This window comes from Nicotiana sylvestris, chromosome 2 (genome assembly GCF_000393655.2).
Source record: "Nicotiana sylvestris chromosome 2, ASM39365v2, whole genome shotgun sequence".
NCBI lineage: Eukaryota > Viridiplantae > Streptophyta > Magnoliopsida > Solanales > Solanaceae > Nicotiana > Nicotiana sylvestris.
Genome location: NC_091058.1, coordinates 4992182 through 5014931, shown reverse-complemented (window position 1 = coordinate 5014931; position 22750 = coordinate 4992182). Strand labels below are relative to the sequence as shown.

The following is a 22750-nucleotide window of genomic DNA, read 5'->3' as shown; positions in this document are numbered from 1 at the left end:
CCGTTTTTTTCATTACTCATTTTCGATCCGAACCATATCCGATCCGACCTGTCCGTTTATCATTCCTACAACTGGCATAGGATTTAGCATAGAATAGAAAAACCTAACATTAATAGCAGGAGGAATGCGTTTTCTGCAGCCTTCTTCGCTTTTATCGAAAGTGCATGGAAGCTTTATTCCGACTTTTATCTAATCTTTAATTCGTATAGCCCACTTCTTATCACATATCATCACTCAACGTAACGTAACAGACCGCTTTCTTCAGGTTTTTCTTTTTTGTGAATCATTGTTAAAAATAAGGATTAAATTGCACCTTGGTTCCTTCTGATTAAAAATAAAAATGGAGATCGTCCAACATTATGTATGTTTGAAGCAATTAACGTAAAGTTAATTTGATATTGTGAAAGGACATCTACAGGATCTAGTCCGAGAATTAAAAATCATTTTATTATCAGTATTGTGCAAAAGAAAAGGAATTCGGAACCAAAATGTGGTTTTTTTTTACTCAAAATACGCAAATAAGTGTTAAAAAAAAAGTTACCAAACTATATATAACGCCACAAATAGTGGCGCTATACAGTAACGTTAACTGCACCGTTACTGAATAGTGGCGCTATACTGACACACATTACATAGCGCCATTAATAGTGGCGCTATACCCCTTATTACCTGACCCCAACAATAATTTCTGGGTTCAATAATTTAAAAGCGTATAAAGTCACTTTTTGTGGCGCTATATACCAAAAAAAAAAAAAACCCCAGCTAGCCATTTCCTATATAAACATCGTAGAATCGCCACAACTTCATTCAAAAAATTTTTTTAACTCTTGTTGGTTTCTATTGTTGTTAAATTCTCCAGCATTTTTTCATTATGTCTGAAGAACGTAGAATAAGAGTATCATTATATTGGGGGGTGAGGTTGTGATGGAGAATAACTCTGTGGGCTACAGTTTACCTGCTAAGTGTAATGTTAAATTGCCACTTTCAATGGAGTACGAAATATGATATCGTTGTTATGCAAAAAAATGAGTGTGAGAAAACGTTCAGTGATACTCAAAGTAACCGGAAGATATCCATATTTCGTTACGCCGCAAGGGGTTGCTTTTTACTCAGAGTTTAACATCGACGATGATGACACTTTGAGTGATTTCTTGAGGACTCCGGACGAATGTCGGGAATTTCTTGTAATCACAATGTTGGAGATGTACGTGAAGGTCGAAGACGTTCCAAAAAATGAGGTTGTGCGTAGTAGAGATAACCCCCAGTCATCGGGTGATTATTCTGGATCAGTTTTTGCTGGACATGTTCCGGATGAAAGATTTTTTCTTGATTTAAATTTATCACCGTCGGCGAATGAGCAGCGAGAAAATAATTTATACCCTGATTTCCATAATTCACAAGAAGAGTGGTAAACTTCAATTTTCATTTGTGTTAATTATGTATATTTTTGCGTATTAAATTAATTTTAACGCTCATTTATTTAATAGGGGGTACCGGCCGGATATGAATTTTACAAGTGGCCCATCCGGTAGTTATCACCTAACTGAAAACGTCCATCATGGAATGTCATCACATTACGACTTGTAAGTGAAAAGCTACAGCCATATATAAAGCATTTATTAATTTAGTAGCTTATATTTTTGTTAAAATGTGCAGTGAAAACGAGCAAGTTGAACTACCCGTACTCACTCAATTGCCCGAAAACGACGTATTACATCAGGATCTGGCAGATGCACAGAGTGAGGAAGAGAACAGCGATTACGATAACAATGCCGATGAATCGGGAGACGAGACACCATTTGCTCGTGAGGATGGTGATGAAGAGGACGAGGAGGAAGGACCCGATTTGAAGAGAGCCCCCCATAGACGAAAAGTGTACGAGTCTGAAGTGCCGTTTCATTCAAGGGAGATTCCTTATACTGATAACTTGCCAGCCGTGCCGGATGTGGAAGCTCTCACAAGGGATTTTGATAAAATCCGGACAACAATGTGGGATGAGTCTAGACCAACGGTGCTTGCAAAGGGGATGCTTTTTCCTGATAAAGCACGCGTAAGCAGGGCTTGTAAAATGCACAATGTTAAAGAGTGTCGTGAGATGCAGGTATCGGAGTCAAGTCCGACGGTATACAAGGCTATTTGCCGCAGGTGGTTTTGGCCATGTAATTGGATGTTGCGTGCGTCGAAGAAGAAGACAGGTATGTGGAAAGTGGGTAAATACATTCCCACCCACACATGCGAAATGGACACTTTCAACGGGAATCACTTCAACTTGGATATTGACTTGATATCTCTTGTACTTATTCCGCACATCGAAGCGTCCATAAGGTATAAAATCAAAGAGTGCATTACAGCAGTCCACCAGGAATATGGCCACACAATTACTAAAAGAAAGGCATATCTTGGGCGCAAAAGAGCGTTTGAAATAGTCTATGGTAACTGGGATAAGTCATTTGCAGATCTGCCTAGGTACATGGCTGCACTGTAGCACTTTAACCCCGGAATAGTTATTGAATGGAAGCTTGAGTGGAGTCCAGGTAAACCAGAATATATATTCAATTACGTGTTCTGGGCGTTTAAGCCAGCAATTGATGGTTTTTCGTATTGTCGGCCCGTAATATCCATAGACGGAACTCATGTCTATGGAAAGTACGATATCAAGCTATTGATAGCCGTGGCAGTGGATGCTAATGGACAGATATTTCCTCTAGCCTTTGCTATTTGTGCAAATGAAAGCACAGAGACGTGGACAATATTTTTGAACCACTTGAAAGAGCACGTTGTCAAACATCGTTCAGGTATTTGTCTAATATCTGATCGGCACGGGGGTATATTAAGTTCTGTGGAGAACCTTCCTGCCTGGCAAGAACCTTATGCATACCACCATTACTGTGTGAGGCACTTTAAGGCCAATTTCAAGAAGGCACATCCCAAAAAAAATTTACATGATTTGATGTGGATGGCAGCAACAGACCACGAACAACATAAATTCCGGAGGCATATGGATTCTATCAGGCAAGAAGAAGAGGCAACATATCGTTGGTTAATGCGACATGATCCTGAAAAGTGGAGGTTGCATGCAGATGGGCAGACGCTGAGGAATTCTTACTACAAACGTGTCAGAATCCTTCAACGGGTTATTAAAGTCGGCAAGAGGATTGCCCGTCACAGCCATGGTGCGTATGTCGTTCAAGCAGATGGCGGAGAGGTTTGTGCAACGGTCTGCAGCTACAATGGAATTGATGGAAAGGGGTGTTGAATTTATGCCAGTGTCTATGAAGAGATTAGAGAAATACAGACGGCGAGCACATTGGCATTCCTTTTTGCAATATGATAACGAACGAGGCATTTTTGAAGTTCGCACCGCTATCCATAATAATCGGGGTAATAATGTACATACTGTAAATGAATCCATAAGGTTATGCTCATGTGGGAAATGGTCAATCTGTCACATGCCTTGTTCACATGCCATCAAGTGTTTTCAACGTGTTGGTTATGCGGAGACCAACTATATTGATCAACAATATAGTGTTTCCAAATACCTAAACACATATAGTGGTCAGTTGCAACCAGTGGGTTCTGAGCATTACTGGCCCCCAGAACCATTTAAAATGGTGTGTAACAAGTCCTATTTGCGTAAAAGACAGGTGCAGAAGAGAACGTGTATACGGAACCAAATGGATGTTAGTGATATCGTATATGCACGCAAATGTGGTATATGCTCGCAAACAGGCCACGACCGTAGAAAATGTCCTTTGGGTGGCAACAATAATCAAGCTCAGGGCGGGTGTTCTTCTATTGTACCTAACTACCCATGAGTTCATGTTGTAATAATTAGTTGTTATGTATACGATTTAAGTATTTATGAAATAATATTTTCTTGTTTGTTAATTATGATTTGTACTTTCCCTTTTTACCTATTTAAATAATAATTTAATATAATTATCGGTATATTTATCATGTGTGTTGTCTTGTCGCTATCACGATATTTAATATACAAAATATAGCGCCATTATATATGGCGTTATGTGTGTCTTGTCTTGTCGAACTGAAAAAGCTGAAAAGCTGACCGGCTGACATAAAGTCGTCTTGTCAACATCATGATATGGCGCCATTAGATAGGGCGCTATATGTGTGTTGTTTCGCCTATAAATAATGGGGTCATTGTAGTTATTTTGTGTGCTAAAAATTTCCCCCAATAAATATTTCATTAAAAGTAAGTACAACAACAACAACAACAACTCAGTGTAATCCCACAAGTGGGGTATTATAAGTAAGGTTTTTATTATAAGCAAATATTTCACAAATGGCTCAACCTGGTCGTCCACCAATTTGCTTATGTGGAAAACCATGCATGATGGATTGTGGGTGGGAAGGTGCTAATGCTGGACGCCGTTGTTGGTGCTGTATGAACACGTTGTACAAGCAACCCGGCGAACCTACTTGTGAATTTGATGAATTGGCTGAGGAACCATGTTATCAGGAAAGCTACAGGGATAGATTACAGGAATTTCATAATATGTGGTTATACCAGCATAGAATACAAAAGGAGGGAGATAGAATTATTACAGAAATGAGGGAGAAACTGAAGGAGGTGGAAGATAAAAAATGGAGAGCAGAATGGAATTGTGAAGCACACAAGGAACGCAACGAAAAATATAAACGGGAACTTGCGGAGGTGAAGGCGAGAGTGAAAGAGTTAGAAGAAGAAAAAGAACAAATGGAAGAACGATTTAAGTGGTTGGAGCGAAGAATAAATGACAACTGAGGATGGAGCATTGGCGTGTATGTGTTTAGTGTCATTTTCATATGTCATGTATTTTTATTATGTTGGCCTGTTATGTTTGTGTTTGTGTTGTAGTAATGTTTTCCTTGTTTGTTGTACTAAATTTTATTTTAATTTAAGTGGAAGTTAAGTTTAAGTTGTTGTGTTACTATACCAAATACTATAAAACGAGGGGAAAAAAAAGTAAGTGTCATATTCGATTAAATATTGTTGTTAATGTATACAAAAATATTATTTACACCAAAAAAACATAAAAATGGAAGACCGAATCAATGTGTCCCGCATCCGGTGTGTCTCAAAGTAGCCGTTGGCCTGAGGCGCATCCCCTAGTCTCTAATGGGGACCAACTGCATACGACTGCTCCCAATTGCTACATCTGGGTCCTCGGACCTGAAACCCGTGAGCCTGTGCAGCATATCCATATATGAAGCCCGATTAAAATGTCTCATATTCCCAGGCAGTAAAACTGGCAAGCCATCGGTGGGCAGGCCATATAAAATTTCGACATCCTGGAGTGTGATGGTGGCTTCGTCGATGGGCAGATGGAAAGTGTGCGTCTCTGGTCGCCACCGCTCAATCAACGCCGTGATCAAAGCATAGTCGAGCTGTATCCGGCCAATGCTAATGATCCTATATAATCCCATCTCCTCCAGGTGATGGACCACACGGGGATGTAGAACGCGGGGAGGAGTCAAAAACTCCCACAATAAATCCACTCTCCTGCCCCGAAAAGTCTGCGTAAGCAACTCTCCCCCCATATATGCTCGGATCTATGCTGGGGCTGTAGGGGTAGTAGCTCCGACGTCCGAGGGCCGGGATGTATAGGTGCATCCATGTCGTCAACTGCAAATTCATAATTTTTAATAACTATCATTAAAATTTATGTGTTTTTTTTATAATTTAAATTCATATTTTTTAACAACTTAATTGTAAAAATTATATATATACTTATGGGTTTCGTGCTAGATTTTCTGAGGCTCAGTGGTACCAAACTATCATTAATAATTTTATGTTTTTTTAATAATTTTTATTCATATTTTTTAATAACTTAATTGTAAAAATTATATATATATATATATATATATAATTTTTATAATTATGGGTTTCGTGCTAGATTTTCTGAGGCCCAGTAGTACCAAACTATCATTAATAATTTTATGTTTTTTTAATAATTTTTATTCATATTTTTTAATAAATTAATTGTAAGAATTATATATATATATATATATATATATATATATATATATATATAGATTTCGTGCTAGAATATAAGATAATTAAACAATTACTACACAATACTACGCTACAAGGCTCTACATTTTACTACGCTAAAAGGGTCTACGTTTTACTACGCTAAAAAATAATCTAAACTAAACGGCATAAAAACACATAAATATACATGAGGATATTAACAAACACATTTTTTAGACTAATTTACATATTTTTATACAACACTAAAATTAAATCCGGATAAAATTTAACATGCTAGTTTCGGAAAAAATAAACACAAACCGAAATAGAACACATACAAATCAAGTAATATGCATTGTTATAAAAGTTTCAACTTAAAATAAATCGAAATACCTCGATTTAGAATTTTCGGAGTGTAAATAGATCGAAATTTTGACTCCGGAAGAGTGAATCCACAATAACACGAAGCTATACTCGACAGTGGGACCACCAATATTCAACTTTTATGTGACGGGGGAACCCAAAATTTATTTATTTTTTTTAAAATTTGGGCAGAATCGGTGGGGGGGGGGACCAAAAGGGAGTAAGAAATGAGAAATGGGGGAGATGGAACGAAGAAGAAGAAGACGGAGAATTTGTATTAAGGGGTATAGCACCACTATTAATGACGCTATGTGTGATGGTAATAGGGATATAGCGCCACTATTAATGGCGTTATGTAAGGTGTGTCAGTATAGCGCCACAAATAGTGGCGCTATACAGTAACGGTGCAGTTAATGTTACTGTATAGCGCCACTATTTGTGGCGTTATATATAGTTTGGTAATTTTTTCTTAACACTTATTTGCGTATTTTGAGTTAAAAAAAACCACATTTTGGTTCTGGATTCAAAGAAAAGTGGCCATGTGCACGTGTGCAAATAAGATAGTGATTTGCCGGCAGTCACCTTTACCTACAGGATCGACCTGCAACTTGATATTGTGAAAGGACATATACAGGATCTAGTCCGAGAAATAAAAATCATTTTATTATCAGTATTGTGATAAGATAGTATTAAAAATCAAATAAGATAGTGATTCTGCAACTTGACAATCTTCTGATGTAATCCTAGTTTGTGGACCTGATATTTTTAATGAAGGCTGAAATCTTTTTTTTCTAATGGTGGTAATATTTGAATTGATCTCTTGTCTGCCCTACTATGTTAAAATTATAACCAGGGGGGATTTAGGGGCGGAAGGAGCCGTGAACCTCTTCGCTATAAATTACACCATACATATAAGACAAAATTTGTTTTATGCTTCTATATATTATATTTTGAATCCACTTGACACAATCCAAAATCATAACTCTTTGGTCAAGTGGTTTTAAAACCTTTGTGAAGTTGCTGATTTAATTTCCACTTGTCACATTTTCTTTTAATTTTTTAACTTACTGTTTTAAAATAAGATGTTAGAAAAAAAATACATTTTTAATTAGACATTTGGTTATAGTATATCTCAACTCACGCAATATATCTCTGTGGGCTCTTTGATTCTGGGACATATATAGTATTTCAATTAAAACAAGAAATATTCTAGTAGCCAAGGCGTGGGGCCGAGGCATTTGTTTTTCACTTTCTGTTTGTGACGCTGTTTGGATCACACAAACAGGTTCATAATATATCTTAAAGTGAAATTTAGTTCAGGCTTTTGTAACATAATGATTTTAATTTTGAGATCATACTTAATTAATTAACACATACAGTCATACACTTTTAAAAGGTTTTCGTCCATCAAAGACTTGTATAAATAGCTTGAGACCCTCACCTTCTTCTTCAAATCTTCTCTCAGCTAACTCTTCTCTACTCAAAACTAGAGTCTACAGACTGAAGCATCAACCACTTTTACTGTAATGGATCATAGATATGAGTCTTCCGATACTCTCAGGTACTTACTGTAAACTTGACCGATTCAATCTTTAAATTTTAAAACTGAACTCATACTATATTTTTGAAATTATGGATTCAGAATTTACTACTCCTATCTATTAACTAAAATTTTAGTATTTATTTTTGACGTGAAAAATATTGAGTTCAGTTGAACGTACTTGTCGTAGTTCAATCCTTGATAACATGCAGAGTATTAATATGGTTTCTGTATAATTCATGGGATATTGCAGGAACAAGTGTGCAGCGTGTTATAGGCAGTTCAACAAAAAAGAGCATTTAGTGGAACACATGAGAATATCTTATCACTCAGTTCATGAGCCAATGTGTGGAGTTTGTAGAAAACACTGTCGCTCTTTTGAATCTTTAAGGGAGCACCTTATTGGTACGTACCCAAATCTTTCTCAGCAGCAATTACAACTTTTAGTTGCCTAGCTACCTTTTTATTTAGTTATGAATTTTGATTTGATGTTTGCGTTAATTACTCCAAATTCATATGATCAGGACCACTTCCAAAGGCAGAATGTGAAAGAATTTTCAAGGAGAGAGGATGTGATGTTTGTTTGACAATCCTTGGTAGCCGAAGTGCTCTACGGGTTCACAGAGAATCATGCCTCTCACGTCCAAATAATAATGTATGCGTAATTTAAACTATGATAGCTCAAAACAATGATGTGTTAAATATTGTGATCATGTCATCTAAAAGCTTAAATTATTTGAGGGAGTATATTTTAAATTATTTAATTATGTTTTAACACGCTCTCTCATGTGTGATTTGAATATTTTTCATGGGCCAAACACGTGAAAATTTTTTCAATAAAGGGAGGCGTGTGAGACTCGAACCAAGAAACTATGCGTGCTTTGTTATTTGTTTAATTATGTGATCATCTTATCTAAAAGTTTAAGTTAGCGTAAAGTGATGTTGGTTCTTTTTGTAGGGTTTGATATATCGCATGGCAAATTTGGGAATTCAAGATGAACTAAGAATTGATAACAGCCGAGGAAGAGTTGTTGCCCTAGCCTGTAAAATGGTTGGTGGTGGCAGCGATGGGTCTCTGGATCTATGTGCAAGAGTTTGTCTCATTGATGAACATGAGAGAATCCTCTTTCATTCATATATCAAACCAAACCTTCCTGTCACTAGTTACAGGTAACGAACTTAAAGTTATATATACTAATAGCATAAAAATTCTTTATATTTTTTTGCAAGAGGGGAAACCCGCAACCGTTATAACTTATGTCACAGTCTTTGCCCTTTGGGTGAGCACTCTGTAGTGAGCACTTTGTGCATACTGGATAAACATCTCTTGTGTAATAGCCTGCAAACTACACAGGGAATGTAAACCGCACTAGGCAATCCCTGTACGATAGGGTCAACCCAGAAGACATTGAAGGGGGATTCGATCACAAGTCATCCATCCAAACCAACTGGGCAACCCCATTATTAATTACTAGTACTACTTATCGTATAAATATTTTGTACACTATCAACATATAGAGCTTAAATAATGACAAGAAATTATGTGTTTATTAGGTATGAAACAACGGGCATAAGACAAGAATATTTGAGGGATGCGATGCCATTAAGGAATGTGTCAAGAAAAATTCAAGAATTCCTTTGCAATGGAGAACCTATTTGGCAAATCCGTTCTAAAGCTGGAAGGTCTAGGATTCTTGTTGGCCATGGTTTGGATCATGATCTTAAATGTTTAGAGATGGAATATCCAGCAATAAAGATCAGGTAAATTAATTCTTTGATCAGCTTATCTAGCTAAGAACCAATGTTTTGTCATTATGCAATTTTCAATGATTAATTTCATGCATGATAACTAAAATTTATTACTACAATAATAAATTCACAAAATTATTTTTCATCACATTAAACTAACTGAATTTTACCCTGTAAAATAGTAAGCTCATTGAACTATGTTTGCCTCAATAAAGTAACTGAATTTTACCCACTAAAATAGTAAAGTCACTAAAGTTCAACGTGAAGATTTTCTCACTTTACTATAATGTTCAGATACCACTTTAATGTGAGAAAAATCAATATTTTTGTGATTTTTAGTGTTATAGTACTAGATAAAATTCAATTACTTTAATATGACAAATAGTTCTATAACTTTATATTCTATTACATAAAGTTCATTAGTCATACGTGAAGAAATTAATTTGTTGTCATAGTTATTATTATTACTATAGATGAACGGTTCAACAATTGTTCGATTTTTTTTTTTCTGAAGGGATACTGCAAAATATCCGCCACTGATGAAAACAAGCAAGCTCAGCAACTCTCTCAAATACTTGACCAAAGCTTACCTAGGGTAATTGCATGAAACTTTATCCTTGTTCTCCACTATTATTATTTTGTTGCAATTTTAGAAACAAAAAATTAATGGACAAATTAAAATTGTATAGGTATGATATTCAAAATGGAGTACAAGATCCCTATGAAGACTGTGTTGCAACAATGAAGCTCTACAAGCGAATGAAATCACAATTTCACAAAAAAGAAAACTACCCTCTTTCTTCAGATCCACAAAATAAAAATAATTTTGCAACGTGGAGGCAAAATGAGCTTGAGAGGATGAGTCCAGAGCAGCTGTTGGATTTCTCAAGGTCTGATTATTATTGTTGGTGTTTGGATTCACAAGATATATAATTAATAGGAGACGAAAGCAACAATATTTGTAATGTACGTTTTATGAATTCTTAGTAGATATCAAGAACTCAAATCATGATATTCATGAAGAAAATTTAGTATTTGTATCCCTACTTGCTATTGTAAGATTTATAGTTGAAATAAAAATTATTTTAATTAATTGTTAAATGAGCGAGTACTGTAATGTCAATGCATAATATACGTCTCAATCTCAAATAAGTTAGAATCAATTATATAATATACCTATAAGCTAACTTCAAGTGCTTTAGTTTCCTAGTTTCAACTAGGAGTAACATATAATATATAGTCCATTTAGGGTGATGGGTCGAATTAAAGTACTTACAAGTATTAATAGCTTTAAGTTATGATATGCTTCCCCTTTAGAAGCGTGATGAAAAAAGTGCTACTCCCTCCGTTTTTTCAAAAAAATAGTGGTTAATGTTCAAAAAAAATAAAAATTGATGCATTTAATTTTTCACATGAATTAGGACATTGATATCTTATCTTTCTTAAAATAAACTTAACATTTTATCTTGAACCTATATAACTATAGATGGCACTTTTCAAATAAACATACTTTAAGTTCCAGTAGCTATTACCATTGACATGTATTTGTTTTAATTATATATGATACCCATGCATGTATTAGTATTTGGAATTTGTTGTTGGAGTTCTCCATTTGATTGATTTCCTTTTAATTTAGTGTAGTTTTATTATTTGCATATATGAAGTGGATACTTATGCGTTTTTTTAGACTATTCCATGCATTTGAAGTTTTAAATGGCGTAATAAAAATCCTTAAGCACCTCCCAAAATGCGGATGGATTTATAAATAATAGTAATCCCTATGGTTTCTCTCGAGGAAATTGCTTCCCATGGAAATGGTGCATTTGTTGGATAGTTTTTAGTGTTTGATTGGGTGTAAAAAAGTAGGAAAAATGACATTGTATAACCACCGTAAAAATAATTGCCAAAAAAGTGTATAAAATTTGTATAATTTTTGTATATATATATATATATATATATATATACAAAAATCATACAAATTTTATACACTTTTTCGACTATCAGATGTAAATAGTTTCTGACACGGGCTAAAAATAGTAATACCCTAAAAAGTAAGTGACATTTATGTGTAGGATATGGATAATATTTTGGTTGACAATGCTGTAACGTAGTTGAAAATAGGAACTTGAGGAAAGTTGAGTTTAAGGTGCGGCAAGTAAAATGTCAGGACCATCTAAATTTATACGAGGCGAACTGCTATGTAAAACTCAAGGACAGGGAATTCGAACTTATACAATGATATCCTGAAATTCGAAACTTATACAAGTGCAGGCTCAAACACATATTATAGTTTGAGGATTTTTCTGGCTTCGGTGGATATCTGCCAACTCATAAACATAAAAAACACAACCAAAGGAGAGAATTTATGGCCATTGGAGCAGCTGAGATGGTGCTTCAAAATGTATTTGCTGGAAGCTTTTCAACGTTTGACATTAATATGGAATGAAGACTATATCGTCGTAGTTGCAGCTGTAAACTGAAATGATCTGAACCAGACTTGTTTGCTATTGACTCAAGTCCACATCACTCACTCTTTCCTTAATCCTTTTTCTCCGATTCAAACAGTATAACATTCCAAGATATCCAAGCAAATCTTAACGTCCTACAAAAATTTAATGGATGTTGGTAAATGGCAATTGAGAATCGTTTTGCACTTTATGACGTTTTATGTCACTTTATAAAATTGTCATTTACAAAATGGGAGAGAGGGGGCATGAGTTAACAGCATAGAGATGGGACAGGAGCAGGTTAAATATCACATCATCGATCCAGACGGCAGTTGGCATAAGGTTTGTTACTTTCATCTCGCAGTGTGAATGTGGATCCGGAACACCCCTAGTCTTTTCTTTTTTTAAATCATTATGGCAAAATAAGCTCCACTTGAGTTAATTCAGAGAACATAGAAAGATGATATATACAAGTATTAAGACAGCATAATAAGTTTGAATTTCGAAATATATGTGTAAATCTAGGCAATTACCAGATTGCGCTCTAACAGAAACTACAAAGAAAAACAAGCACAAAATTGTGTTCTCCAGAAAAAAAATCGTCATGGTACTTCATGAAGATGTAATTCTCGAAAGGTCACTGGCCTAAGTATTCCAAAGGCCTTAGAAAAAACCAGACAACAATAGCCAATAACTTGTCCACAAGTTGCAGTGCATCTAGTCTGTGTCATAGTTGGATCTCACTAACAAGAGCATAAAACTGCGCAACACACATATATAACATCATTCTAAAGCTTGTACAAGGAGCATTACAACACTATTAACTCAAGGATACCTCAGTATATACTCACCTGAACAACCTGCAACTGATTTTTCATATCAGACAATTGCATTAAACTTTAAAGTATGATAAAGACCAAAACATAGCACATGACTATGTTGATCTAGAATTGCATAGTACATAGCCAGATATGAGGGAGCTGAAGGCCAAAGCTGCAAATGCAAGGAAGGACATTGCTACGGAGGCGCTTGCCATATCAGGAAACTTGTCCTTCCCCCAATTGGACTGCCAATCATCAATGCGAGTGGCAGCAGAAGATGATGCTGATATCAGAAGATATGTTACAATCTGTCATATAGAAAAACAGTAAATTTTAACAGAATCACAGCAAAGCCCTCAAACTAAAGTGGTTATGGAGATACTCTCAAGACCCTCAAAGTTTATGGAGCAAGGTACTCAAAGCCAAATATGAAGTAGAAGACAACTGGATGACTAAACCAGTTAACACAGCTTATGGAGTTAGTCTTTGGAGCTCTATAAGGGTATTATGGCCAGCTCTAAGAAACTAAGTGTCTATTAAAGTGCTAAATGGTAGCAGGACATCCTTCTGGAATGACAATTGGCTGGGGAATGGAGCTCTGAAGGATTTATTCTCTGACATATATGCTCGAGCTCATCACCAACAGAGATTTATAGCTGAAATGTGGTCACCTCAAGCTTGGGAACTAATACTCATAAGAGACTTGAATGATTGGAAGATAAATAGAATGATTGAGTTCTACAAACAACTGGACAACTTCACAGGAATTCAGAATGGAGATGACACATTGAGATGGCAGGGACATAGTAGTGGAAAATTCAGTGTCAGTGCAGCCTACAAAACGATAAACCAACAATACCTCAAGTCACCAACTGGCCTTGGAAACATATTTGGAAGACCAAGATACCATATAAGGTTGCATGCTTCTCATAGCTACTGGCAAAAGGAAGTTGGGCTCACACATGAAAACTTAAACAAGAGGAAGATGTTTTCTTTGTGAAAATGAAGTGGAAACAGTTGGTCACCTATTTTGCACTGTAGGATAACTGAATCAGTTATGGAAGATTTATGTGCCGCACCCGTGTCGACGCGACACTGGTGTGGGTGTGGGTATGGGATTCGTACCGAATCTGGTCAAACAATTTTGGGTACTTTGACCACGACAGACGGAAAAATTCAAAACGAGATACAATTTGATTCCCGAAATCAGAACCAAAACTAGAATAAATTTGAAGAAAGTAGCATACCTTATCTAGGAAATCAATCCTTTACCTATCTGCATCTTGAGAATAAAAAAGAAATCCACACTTTACAAGTATTACGTAAGTATTCTACAAATTTCTCATAATTTAGAGATATTTTTATATTTTTATTTTTTTGAATTATTTTTAGCCGGATTCTCGCACCTGTTTTACTAGGATACGTATCCCCGAATCTTAGAATTTACATCTCGAAGGATCCGACTTTTAGATCCGCACCCATGTCGGACACCCGCACCGTGCCCGAGTAACTTAGTTGCTAACTAGAGCTGAAGCATGCATTTTCAAAGTCCATCTCATGGCTAATCAACAAAACCAAGTCCACTCTAAAATATAAAAAGTATACACATTTTATATAAAAGTGATAGTTTATTTCTTCTTTTTGAAGATCAAAATAATCTTATCATGCATGTATCGCTTTGGTGCATGCCCAGGTACTGGCAAGTTTATCAAACTACAACATTAAAAAAATAACCTTTTAACTGTTAAATATTGGTTCTTAGAATTAGATTAACTGAACCTGAAGTATTCACTGAGTACGACGAAATAAACTAGCTATTCGTAAACAAATAACGAAAAAAGGATAGAAAGATAAAAACTGCCAAAGGATCTCACTTGAAAACCCAACAAAAGAAACAGCAAACCTCAATAAGTTAAAAATATTTTAAAGAATAATTTAGTACCCAATAGAACTACCAATCCACAAAGGCACCCAACAGAAAAGAAGGTTCTGAAGGTTTAAAAACTATCACCTGTCCTCTTTCCAATCTCTACTGTGTGTTATTCCTTTTAGTTTTGTACAGATTAAGTTAGTCGATAGCGGAGTTCTAGTAATTTTACTAGCCTTTCGAAATTTAGAGGGCACACAAAACAAAGCCTATAGCGAAAGTTTATATGTACAAAATAGCCGTGGAAGGAACTTGATCACAGGACTCAATCTGCTAGTGCAGAGTATGCAAACAAGCTTAGTAACTCTTAGATTTAGACTTTGGGACCTATTAAGGTGGGAAAAAGAAACAGACAGATCACCCTCTTTCACAGGGTTCTGCTTTCAAAAGGTGGCCTTTCAGAGAGGGATGGCATTAATCTAATAATATACTATATATTTGTTTATTTTTAATAAGGGGTCAATATTGGTTAATGGAAGAAATTTTCCATCAAGATAAATGAAAACAGAAAAGGAATTGTTCCTAGGCATAAAGCAGAGGGGTAAAGTATATGGCAAATAATACAGGGCTCAGAAGGAGATGCCACAAAAAAGAAAGGTGATTCTACAGTTGGATGGACATGGTAGAATTTTCCAGCCAATGAAAGTTAGCAATTAATAGGCACCCAGATGATCATAAAGGAAAAATTCCTCCAACCCTGTGGGAATATTTTTCAGTGCACTCTTTTAAGATTACTTTTGGGTTATCAAAAAAAAAAAAAAATTGAGGGAACTCTATGACAAAAAAACATTTTTTTTATGGGATATATGATCCCCTTTCCTATTCATTTTACAAAGAGGCGGACAGCTAGAACAGTCTTACGCCAGGCTAGTGCAAATCCATCACCACCATAACGAATTTTTCCACTCAATCAAGGCTCGCAATATCATACTTCATAAAGTCATAGTTCCCATTACCCCAAAAAGAGAAGAAGTCCGAAGGTTTTTAAAGCTTAAAATCATTATAGTAGTTAGTCATTGCACCCACTTGACCATGAAACATGCGTGCATAAAGGCATGTCTTGTATTTATTATTTTAGAACAGACACCACGTGTTCCAGAGAGGGGGGAGCAAAAGAATGTATTCGTGTTAGAGTTTAAATTCTATGCACCGATGGCATGAAAACATTTACACAATCAGGTTTTAAAAGGTTCAGTAGATAATGATAAGTAAACTATAATAATAGGTTAAAGTATATTGATAGTATACGAATATCACCACTGTCAATGCATATAACATAAATCCTTTGTGTTATGGGCTGAACCAACTTGCCTGATCAAGGGCAAAATCAAAAAAGTAGCGCAAATGGTGCTGCACGACGTTCTTGCCTGTGGCAGATTGGTAGGCCAAATTGAATGCCTGAGCTCCCGAATACACAAATCCTATAACGTTCACCGACATAGAGTACCTGCCAATGCAAATTCACCAACCAATATTATCATTCATAAAAACTCAATGAGCTAAGGAATTAAATTAATCAATTAAAAGAGAAAATAAGTGGCAAACCTGAACTCCTTGTAACGTTCGAAAGAGTCCAGAGCCCAACCTTGATTCCTATCAGCTGCCAGTACAGAAAACGAAACCAAGCAAAACAAAAACCCAAAAATCCTAAAACCTAAAGCCGCTTTCTTCACCATCTCATCCCTCTTCCCTTTTCTTATAATCGAAAACGGCGGCCTTACTTTCCTCCGCCGGTTGCCACCGCCTCCGTCGCCACCTTCCCCAATAGTAGTACCATCACTGAACACCAGATCCGCTTTCACTATAGCAAGTGGCTCCTCTTTGATAGACCGTTTCACCACCGCTTCCGGTGACGGAGGTTTCTCCGGCGGACTCCTCGTCGGAGCTGCATAAGGTTTATTATCCTCGGGATGGAACGACTCGTGAGGAAGAGATATTTGATCGGAGGAAATTGACGACCTCGCCGGAGATTCCACCGGCGGGGAAGATACCTTAGTAGAATCTCTATTAACACTAGTATGAGTAGCAGCAGCAGTAGAAGTAGTATTAGTATCAATATTCCTAGCTTTATCTGTGTCGGACTTAGTAGAATCATCTGAATCATAATCGGAATTACTATGGAAACGAGCTGGAGAAGAGTATTTAATAGCTTTTTCTGTTTCAGAATCAGTAGAATCTGAATCAGAGAGGCAGTGATGATTTTCATTCTTCATTGCAGCTAGCAGAGTCTGCTTGTTATTGGTATGATTCAATTCCATATTGAAGAAACTGTGATACAAAGGGATTGACAATGGGTTGAAACGGAAAGTAGAATAATGAATGGGAAATGGAAGTTGAAGGATGAGGTAGCGACGATAATGATGGTTTTGGCGGTTTCGTTTTCTACGTCTGATATTGGGAAAGCTTGCTCTCCTTAGGGACTGCTTAATCCTTAATACTAATATAATGTATTCACGTGTCGGGTATTCTCTATTTCTCCTAGTCATAAATAGCATGAAATACTCCTACCTAATTTTCAAAAGAAGAATGATATATCTAGGTAAAAATAGCATGGCTAGCCAGTTTTTGGACTGGTCATTCAAAAATAGCCAGCATTTACAAAGTTATATAAAAATAGTCACTATTTTACTGCAATACGGAAAGTTCCAGCATAATATACTGGAGATCGGTGCACATGTGTATGAACTTTCAACATATTATGCTGGAATTCCAACACACGGAAAGTTCCAATATAATATACTGGAGATTGGAGTACCAGTGCTCCAATCTCCAGTGTACTATACTGGAACTCCAGTATATTATACTGGAGTATTTTTCGTATATTGAACAGTGTTTTCGTTCAGATTTATCTTTACATAAAAAATGGCTAAATTTCGATTACTTTTAAAACTGTGGCTATTTTTAAATGGCCGCTTGTAAATCTGGCTATTTTTGAATTTCTTCCTGTATCTAGAAAGGATATGAAAAGTACTACTCCATTATAATCGCAACTTGTACTAAAACAAAGAAAAGGTTAAAATATCATAATTTATCGATTCATTAATATTATAAAATACGAATATTTTTACTATCATAATCAGTGATAGATTCAGAATTTTATGCAAGCGGGTTTAATTGTAATAGTTCATAACTAATATAAATGGCATAAGACACGAGGAGCAAATTTTTTGTCTTTATTGCTCACAATGTTATCTCGTAATAAAGTTTTTTTTCTTTTTTGATTATTGCAATTTATGCAAACAAAGAAATAAAGTAGGCACAAAAGATAAAAAGGATTCGCACACAAGACCTCACCAACTCTATGAACCCGCTTGACCACTTTCACAAGAGCAAAGCTTTTGTCAAGTGGGTTCAAATATAATTTTTGTACAAAGCTTTTGTAATTTAATTATTTTTGGGGAACTTTCATAAGTATCACATTTTGAAAGAATATATACAAAATCCTAGCACTATTAAGTATATTTGATAAAGCGAGTTCAGTTAAACCTACTTAGCATCACGTGGGTCTGCCCCTGAAATTCACACCTCAACAGAGCAAGCTTGAGTTAGGGTTAACTATATAAATCCGGGTCGCACCACCCCATTTACTTATCAACATTAATAATAGTAATTAAGAAACATTAACATACCCAAAAGGACGCATTCCTTAAATGTGATTATTGTTGTTTTTTTTTATGTATTTAATTAATATATTAAATACTTAAAAGAGGGTGAATGGGAAATGGAGGAAAATGAAATTTTTGAGTGAAATTTTAAGTTTCCCCCCTTGGTAAATGGACATTGTCTCATATTGGAAGAGGAAGAGGTTTTCTATGGGTATATAAGCAATTGCTCTTCTTCTAGCTCTTAAAGAGTTGAGAAGAAGGCAAGCCTCGCGCCGTCGTCGTCGTTGCTCGCTCTGCTCGGCTTCGGCTTTGGATTTGGTCAAATGATCGATTGATTAACTTTTTGGACCAAATTTATTTGTTAATAGTAAAATATTAACAGAAATATTATTAAATATTTGTTTTAATAACAGAATATTAATATTAAATGTTAATATTAAATCCAATCTGTTTTTCTGTTTTGGTAACAGAAAATTAACTACCCTATTCAATTTTTCCTCTTTATTGTTGAGTAAATAGCCATTTATGTAATGACATTTATGTTGTGGCCGTTTCGCAGAAACAACCATTCTGAAGAGTTGCACCTCTTGAGATTTCAGCCCAACTTTGGCTATAAATACAACACTATTCTGCTCAGAATTTCACTACGATTTTCTGAGTTTCTCCTCCTTCTTCTGCATACTTTTAGCATCAGACAAAGCAATAGTAAGTGTGATTTGCTACCGAACTTTGTGTTCGCTGAAACACGAGGGTTTGAAGTACCACTACACCAGTGTGTAATTCGTTCTATCCTGAGAGGAAATAATCCATAACCTTGGGTACTAGGAGGAGATTAAATTCTTTAAGGAAACACTGTGAATTCAGTGAGCTCGAATTGGTTTTCTGTTATTTCGTTGTTCACTTCTGTTTATGTTCATTTATATTTCCAGAATTATTTTACAAATACAGTTTACTAACAAGCTTAAGGAATTTAACTATTTTCTGTATTTGTACTCACTGTTTCTGGAGAGTAAAACCTTTGTGGTTTTGTACTCTATTGGAGATTAAAATCTACGTGATTTTAACGTTTGTGTCATTCTTTTACAGAAATGACTAATGATAACGGAAACCAAGCTGTTCCAATGGCGACTGCCAATGCCTCAACGAGTCGAACAACACCGGCAGCATTGGCACCGGCGGAGGAACCCGGAAAAAAATTCGCGATTAATTTCAAGCGCTGGCAGCAAAAGATGTTCTTCTATTTGACTACTCTAAGTCTCCAGAAGTTCATCGAGGAAGATGTTCCTGTGTTGTCCGATGAAACTTCAGAAACTGAACGATTTCTCGTGATTGAGGCGTGGAAGCATTCACATTTTTTATGCAAGAATTACATTCTAAGCGGGCTGGAGGATGCTCTGTATAACGTCTACAGTGGCGTGGAAACGTCAAAAGAACTGTGGATTGCGCTTGAAAAGAAATACAAAACCAAAGATGTCGGGTTGAAAAAGTTTGTTGCTGCAAAGATTTTGGACTACAAAATGGTAGATAGCAGATCTGTTATTACCCAAGTCCAGGAATTGCAGGTGATTATTCACGATCTCCTTGCTGAAGGTATAAATCAAATTAATATTGATGTTGAAAGTAGTAATCTTAGTATTTTTACTAACATATATTTCATTGAAGGTCTTGTCATCAATGAAGCATTCCAAGTAGCAGCGATGACTGAGAAGTTGCCTCCTTTATAGAAGGACTTCAAAAACTACTTGAAACATATACGCAAGGAGATGTCCCTTGAAGATCTCATTGTTTGGTTGAGAATCGAAGAGGACAACAAAGCTGCTAAAAAGAGAGGTCGTGGAAACTCAACAATAATGGGAGTAAATATTATTGAAGAGAACAAAAGGAGGAAGAAGGCTTCTAGACCGAAATACAACCCAAGCAAGAAGCGGTTCAGTGGAAACTGCTACAACTATGAAAAAATCGGACACAAATCTACGGAGTGTCGTGCTCCGAAAAAAGACAAGAAGAAGGGTCAAGCAAACATGGTTGAAAAGCATGATGATGTTGATGACTTATGTGCCATGCTTTCCGAATGCAACTTGGTGGGCAATCCTAAATAGTGGTGGATTGATTCTGGACCCACTCTCCATGTTTGTGCTGGTAAAGAAGCTTTTGCTACTTATGCTCTTGTTGGACCCGATAAGACGATTTCTATGGAAAATGTTGCAAAGGCCAAGATTGAAGGATGTGAGAAGATATTTCTCAAAATGACTTCCGGCAAAGTGGTGACTTTGAACAACGTCCTTCATATTCCCGAGATTAGGAAAAATTTAGTCTTTATCGGACTTCTTGTTAAGAATGGTTTTAAATGTGTTTTTGTTTCCGATAAGGTTGTAATAAGTAAAAATGAAATGTTTGTAGGAAAAGGTTACCTCACTAAGGGCCTTTTCAAGCTGAATGTAATAGTTATTGAAAATAATAATAAAATTTCAGCTTCGTCTTACTTGAGTCAAATGAATTATGGCATATACGTTTGGGTAATGTTAATTATAAAACCTTGCGGAAATGATTAATTTGGAAGTATTACCTAAGTTTGAATGTGACAAATCAAAATGTCAAGTATGTGTGAAATCTAAGTATGTTAAGCATCCTTATAAGTCAATTGAAAGGAATTCAAATCCCTTAGACTTAATCCACACAGATATTTGCGACATGAAGTCAATACCATCTCGCGGAGGAAAGAAGTATTTCATAACTCGATATTGCTATGTTTACTTACTTAATAGTAAAAATGAAGCAATAGACGCATTCAAGAAATACAAAAATGAAGTTGAAACACAACTTAACAAGAAAATCAAAATGATAAGAAGTGATAGGGGTGATTAATATGAATCTCCTTTTGAACAAATATGTTTAGAATATGGAATTATTCATCCAACAACGGCCCCTTACACGCCCCAATCCAATGGGATTGCAGAAAAAAAGAATCGTTCATTAAATGAGATGATAAACGCATTATTGATAAGTTCTGGTTTGCCACAGAACTTGTGGGGGGAAGCCGTTCTTATGGCTAGCCGAATACTAAATCGAGTACCCCATAGCAAAACACAATCCATTCCATATGAAAAATGGAAAGGAAGGAAGCCCAACTTGAATTATTTTAAGTGTGGGGGCGTTTGGCAAAAGTGCAAGTTCCTAAACCCAAAACGGTAAAAATAGAACCGAAAACCATTGATTGTGTTTTCATAGGATATGCAACTAATAGTAAAGCATATCGATTTCTGGTTCATAAATTAAAAAATTCCGACATTCATAATAATACGGTTATAGAATCAGATAATGTTGAGTTCTTTGAAAATATATATCCGTATGAAAAGGAATGTGAGCCGATTGATGAAGGATCTAAATGACATCGGGAAGAAACAATAGAAAGTACACTTAACCAGGAGGATCCAAGACGTAGTAAACGTCAAAGAACGTCTACTTCATTTGGACTAGATTTTGTGACTTTCTTATTGGAAAATAAGCCTCAAATATTTAAAGAAGCTATGTCTTCTTCGGAATCATTGTTATGGAAAGAGGCAGTCATTAGTGAAATAGAATCCATATTGAACAACCATACATGAGAATTGGTTGATCTTACTCCTGGAAATAAACCGTTGGGTTCTAAATGGATCTTTAAGAGGAAAATGAAAGATGATGGCACTATTGACAAATATAAGGCAAGACTTGTGGTCAAAGGGTATAGACAACGAGAAGATCTTGATTATTTTGATACATACTCTCAAGTTACAAGAATTACGTCCATACGAACGTTAGTAGCGTTAGCTGTAGTTTATGGTCTTGAAATTCATCAAATGGATGTAAAAAAGGCCTTCTTAAATGGAGAGTTGGAATAAGAAATCTACATGGAACAACCTGAAGGGTTTGTGGTTCCAGGTAAAGAAAAGAAGGTTTGTAGACTTGTTAAGTCCCTTTACGGATTAAAACAAACACCCAAACAATGGCATGCGAAATTTGACCAAACAATGTTGTCAAATGGATTTAAGATAAATGAATGTGATAAATGTGTGTACATTAAAAATGTTCCAAATCACATAGTCATTGTTTCCTTATATGTGGATGATATGCTCATAATGAGTAATGACATTGCCAACATAAATGCTACTAAGCGTATGCTAACTAGCAAGTTTGATATGAAAGACTTGGGAGTTACTGATTTAATTCTGGGAATTAAGATCCATAAGACTTCTCAAGGTCTGGCATTGTCACAATCTCATTATATTAAGACAGTACTTGAAAAATTCAAGCACTTGGGCTTTAAAGTTGCAAAGACTCCAATTGA

At 35.8% G+C, this 22750-nt stretch overlaps 2 protein-coding genes across 7 annotated transcripts; one reads left to right on the top strand and one right to left on the bottom strand.

The window, feature by feature from the left end:
• Positions 1-7808: 7808 nt before the first annotated feature.
• On the top strand, positions 7809-10727 carry LOC104210826 (RNA exonuclease 4). Its single transcript, XM_009759796.2, has 7 exons — positions 7809-7898; positions 8131-8282; positions 8402-8532; positions 8836-9047; positions 9432-9638; positions 10141-10221; positions 10316-10727. The coding sequence occupies exons 1-7, from the start codon at positions 7864-7866 to the stop codon at positions 10557-10559; spliced, it is 1062 nt and encodes a 353-aa protein (XP_009758098.1). The 5' UTR covers positions 7809-7863; the 3' UTR covers positions 10560-10727.
• Positions 10728-11787: 1060 nt separating this feature from the next.
• LOC104210828 (CASP-like protein 4A3) lies at positions 11788-17272 on the bottom strand. 6 transcript variants are annotated; one of them, XR_706963.2, is made up of 4 exons: positions 16367-17272; positions 16133-16268; positions 12925-13202; positions 12126-12228 (listed from the first exon to the last, which is right to left on the bottom strand). XR_706963.2 is itself a non-coding variant. In XM_009759800.2 (3 exons), exons 1-3 carry the CDS (start codon positions 17077-17079, stop codon positions 12184-12186), a joined length of 894 nt encoding a protein of 297 aa, XP_009758102.1. In that variant the 5' UTR covers positions 17080-17272; the 3' UTR covers positions 11788-12183. The 6 variants fall into 6 exon arrangements, 3 of the variants coding, with proteins under 3 accessions (XP_009758102.1, XP_009758099.1, XP_009758101.1); XR_706962.2 differs by lacking the exon at positions 12126-12228 and adding an exon at positions 12550-12833; XR_011405206.1 differs by lacking the exon at positions 12126-12228 and adding an exon at positions 12550-12833 and having other exon boundaries at positions 12925-13177.
• Between the last annotated feature and the right edge of the window lie 5478 nt (positions 17273-22750).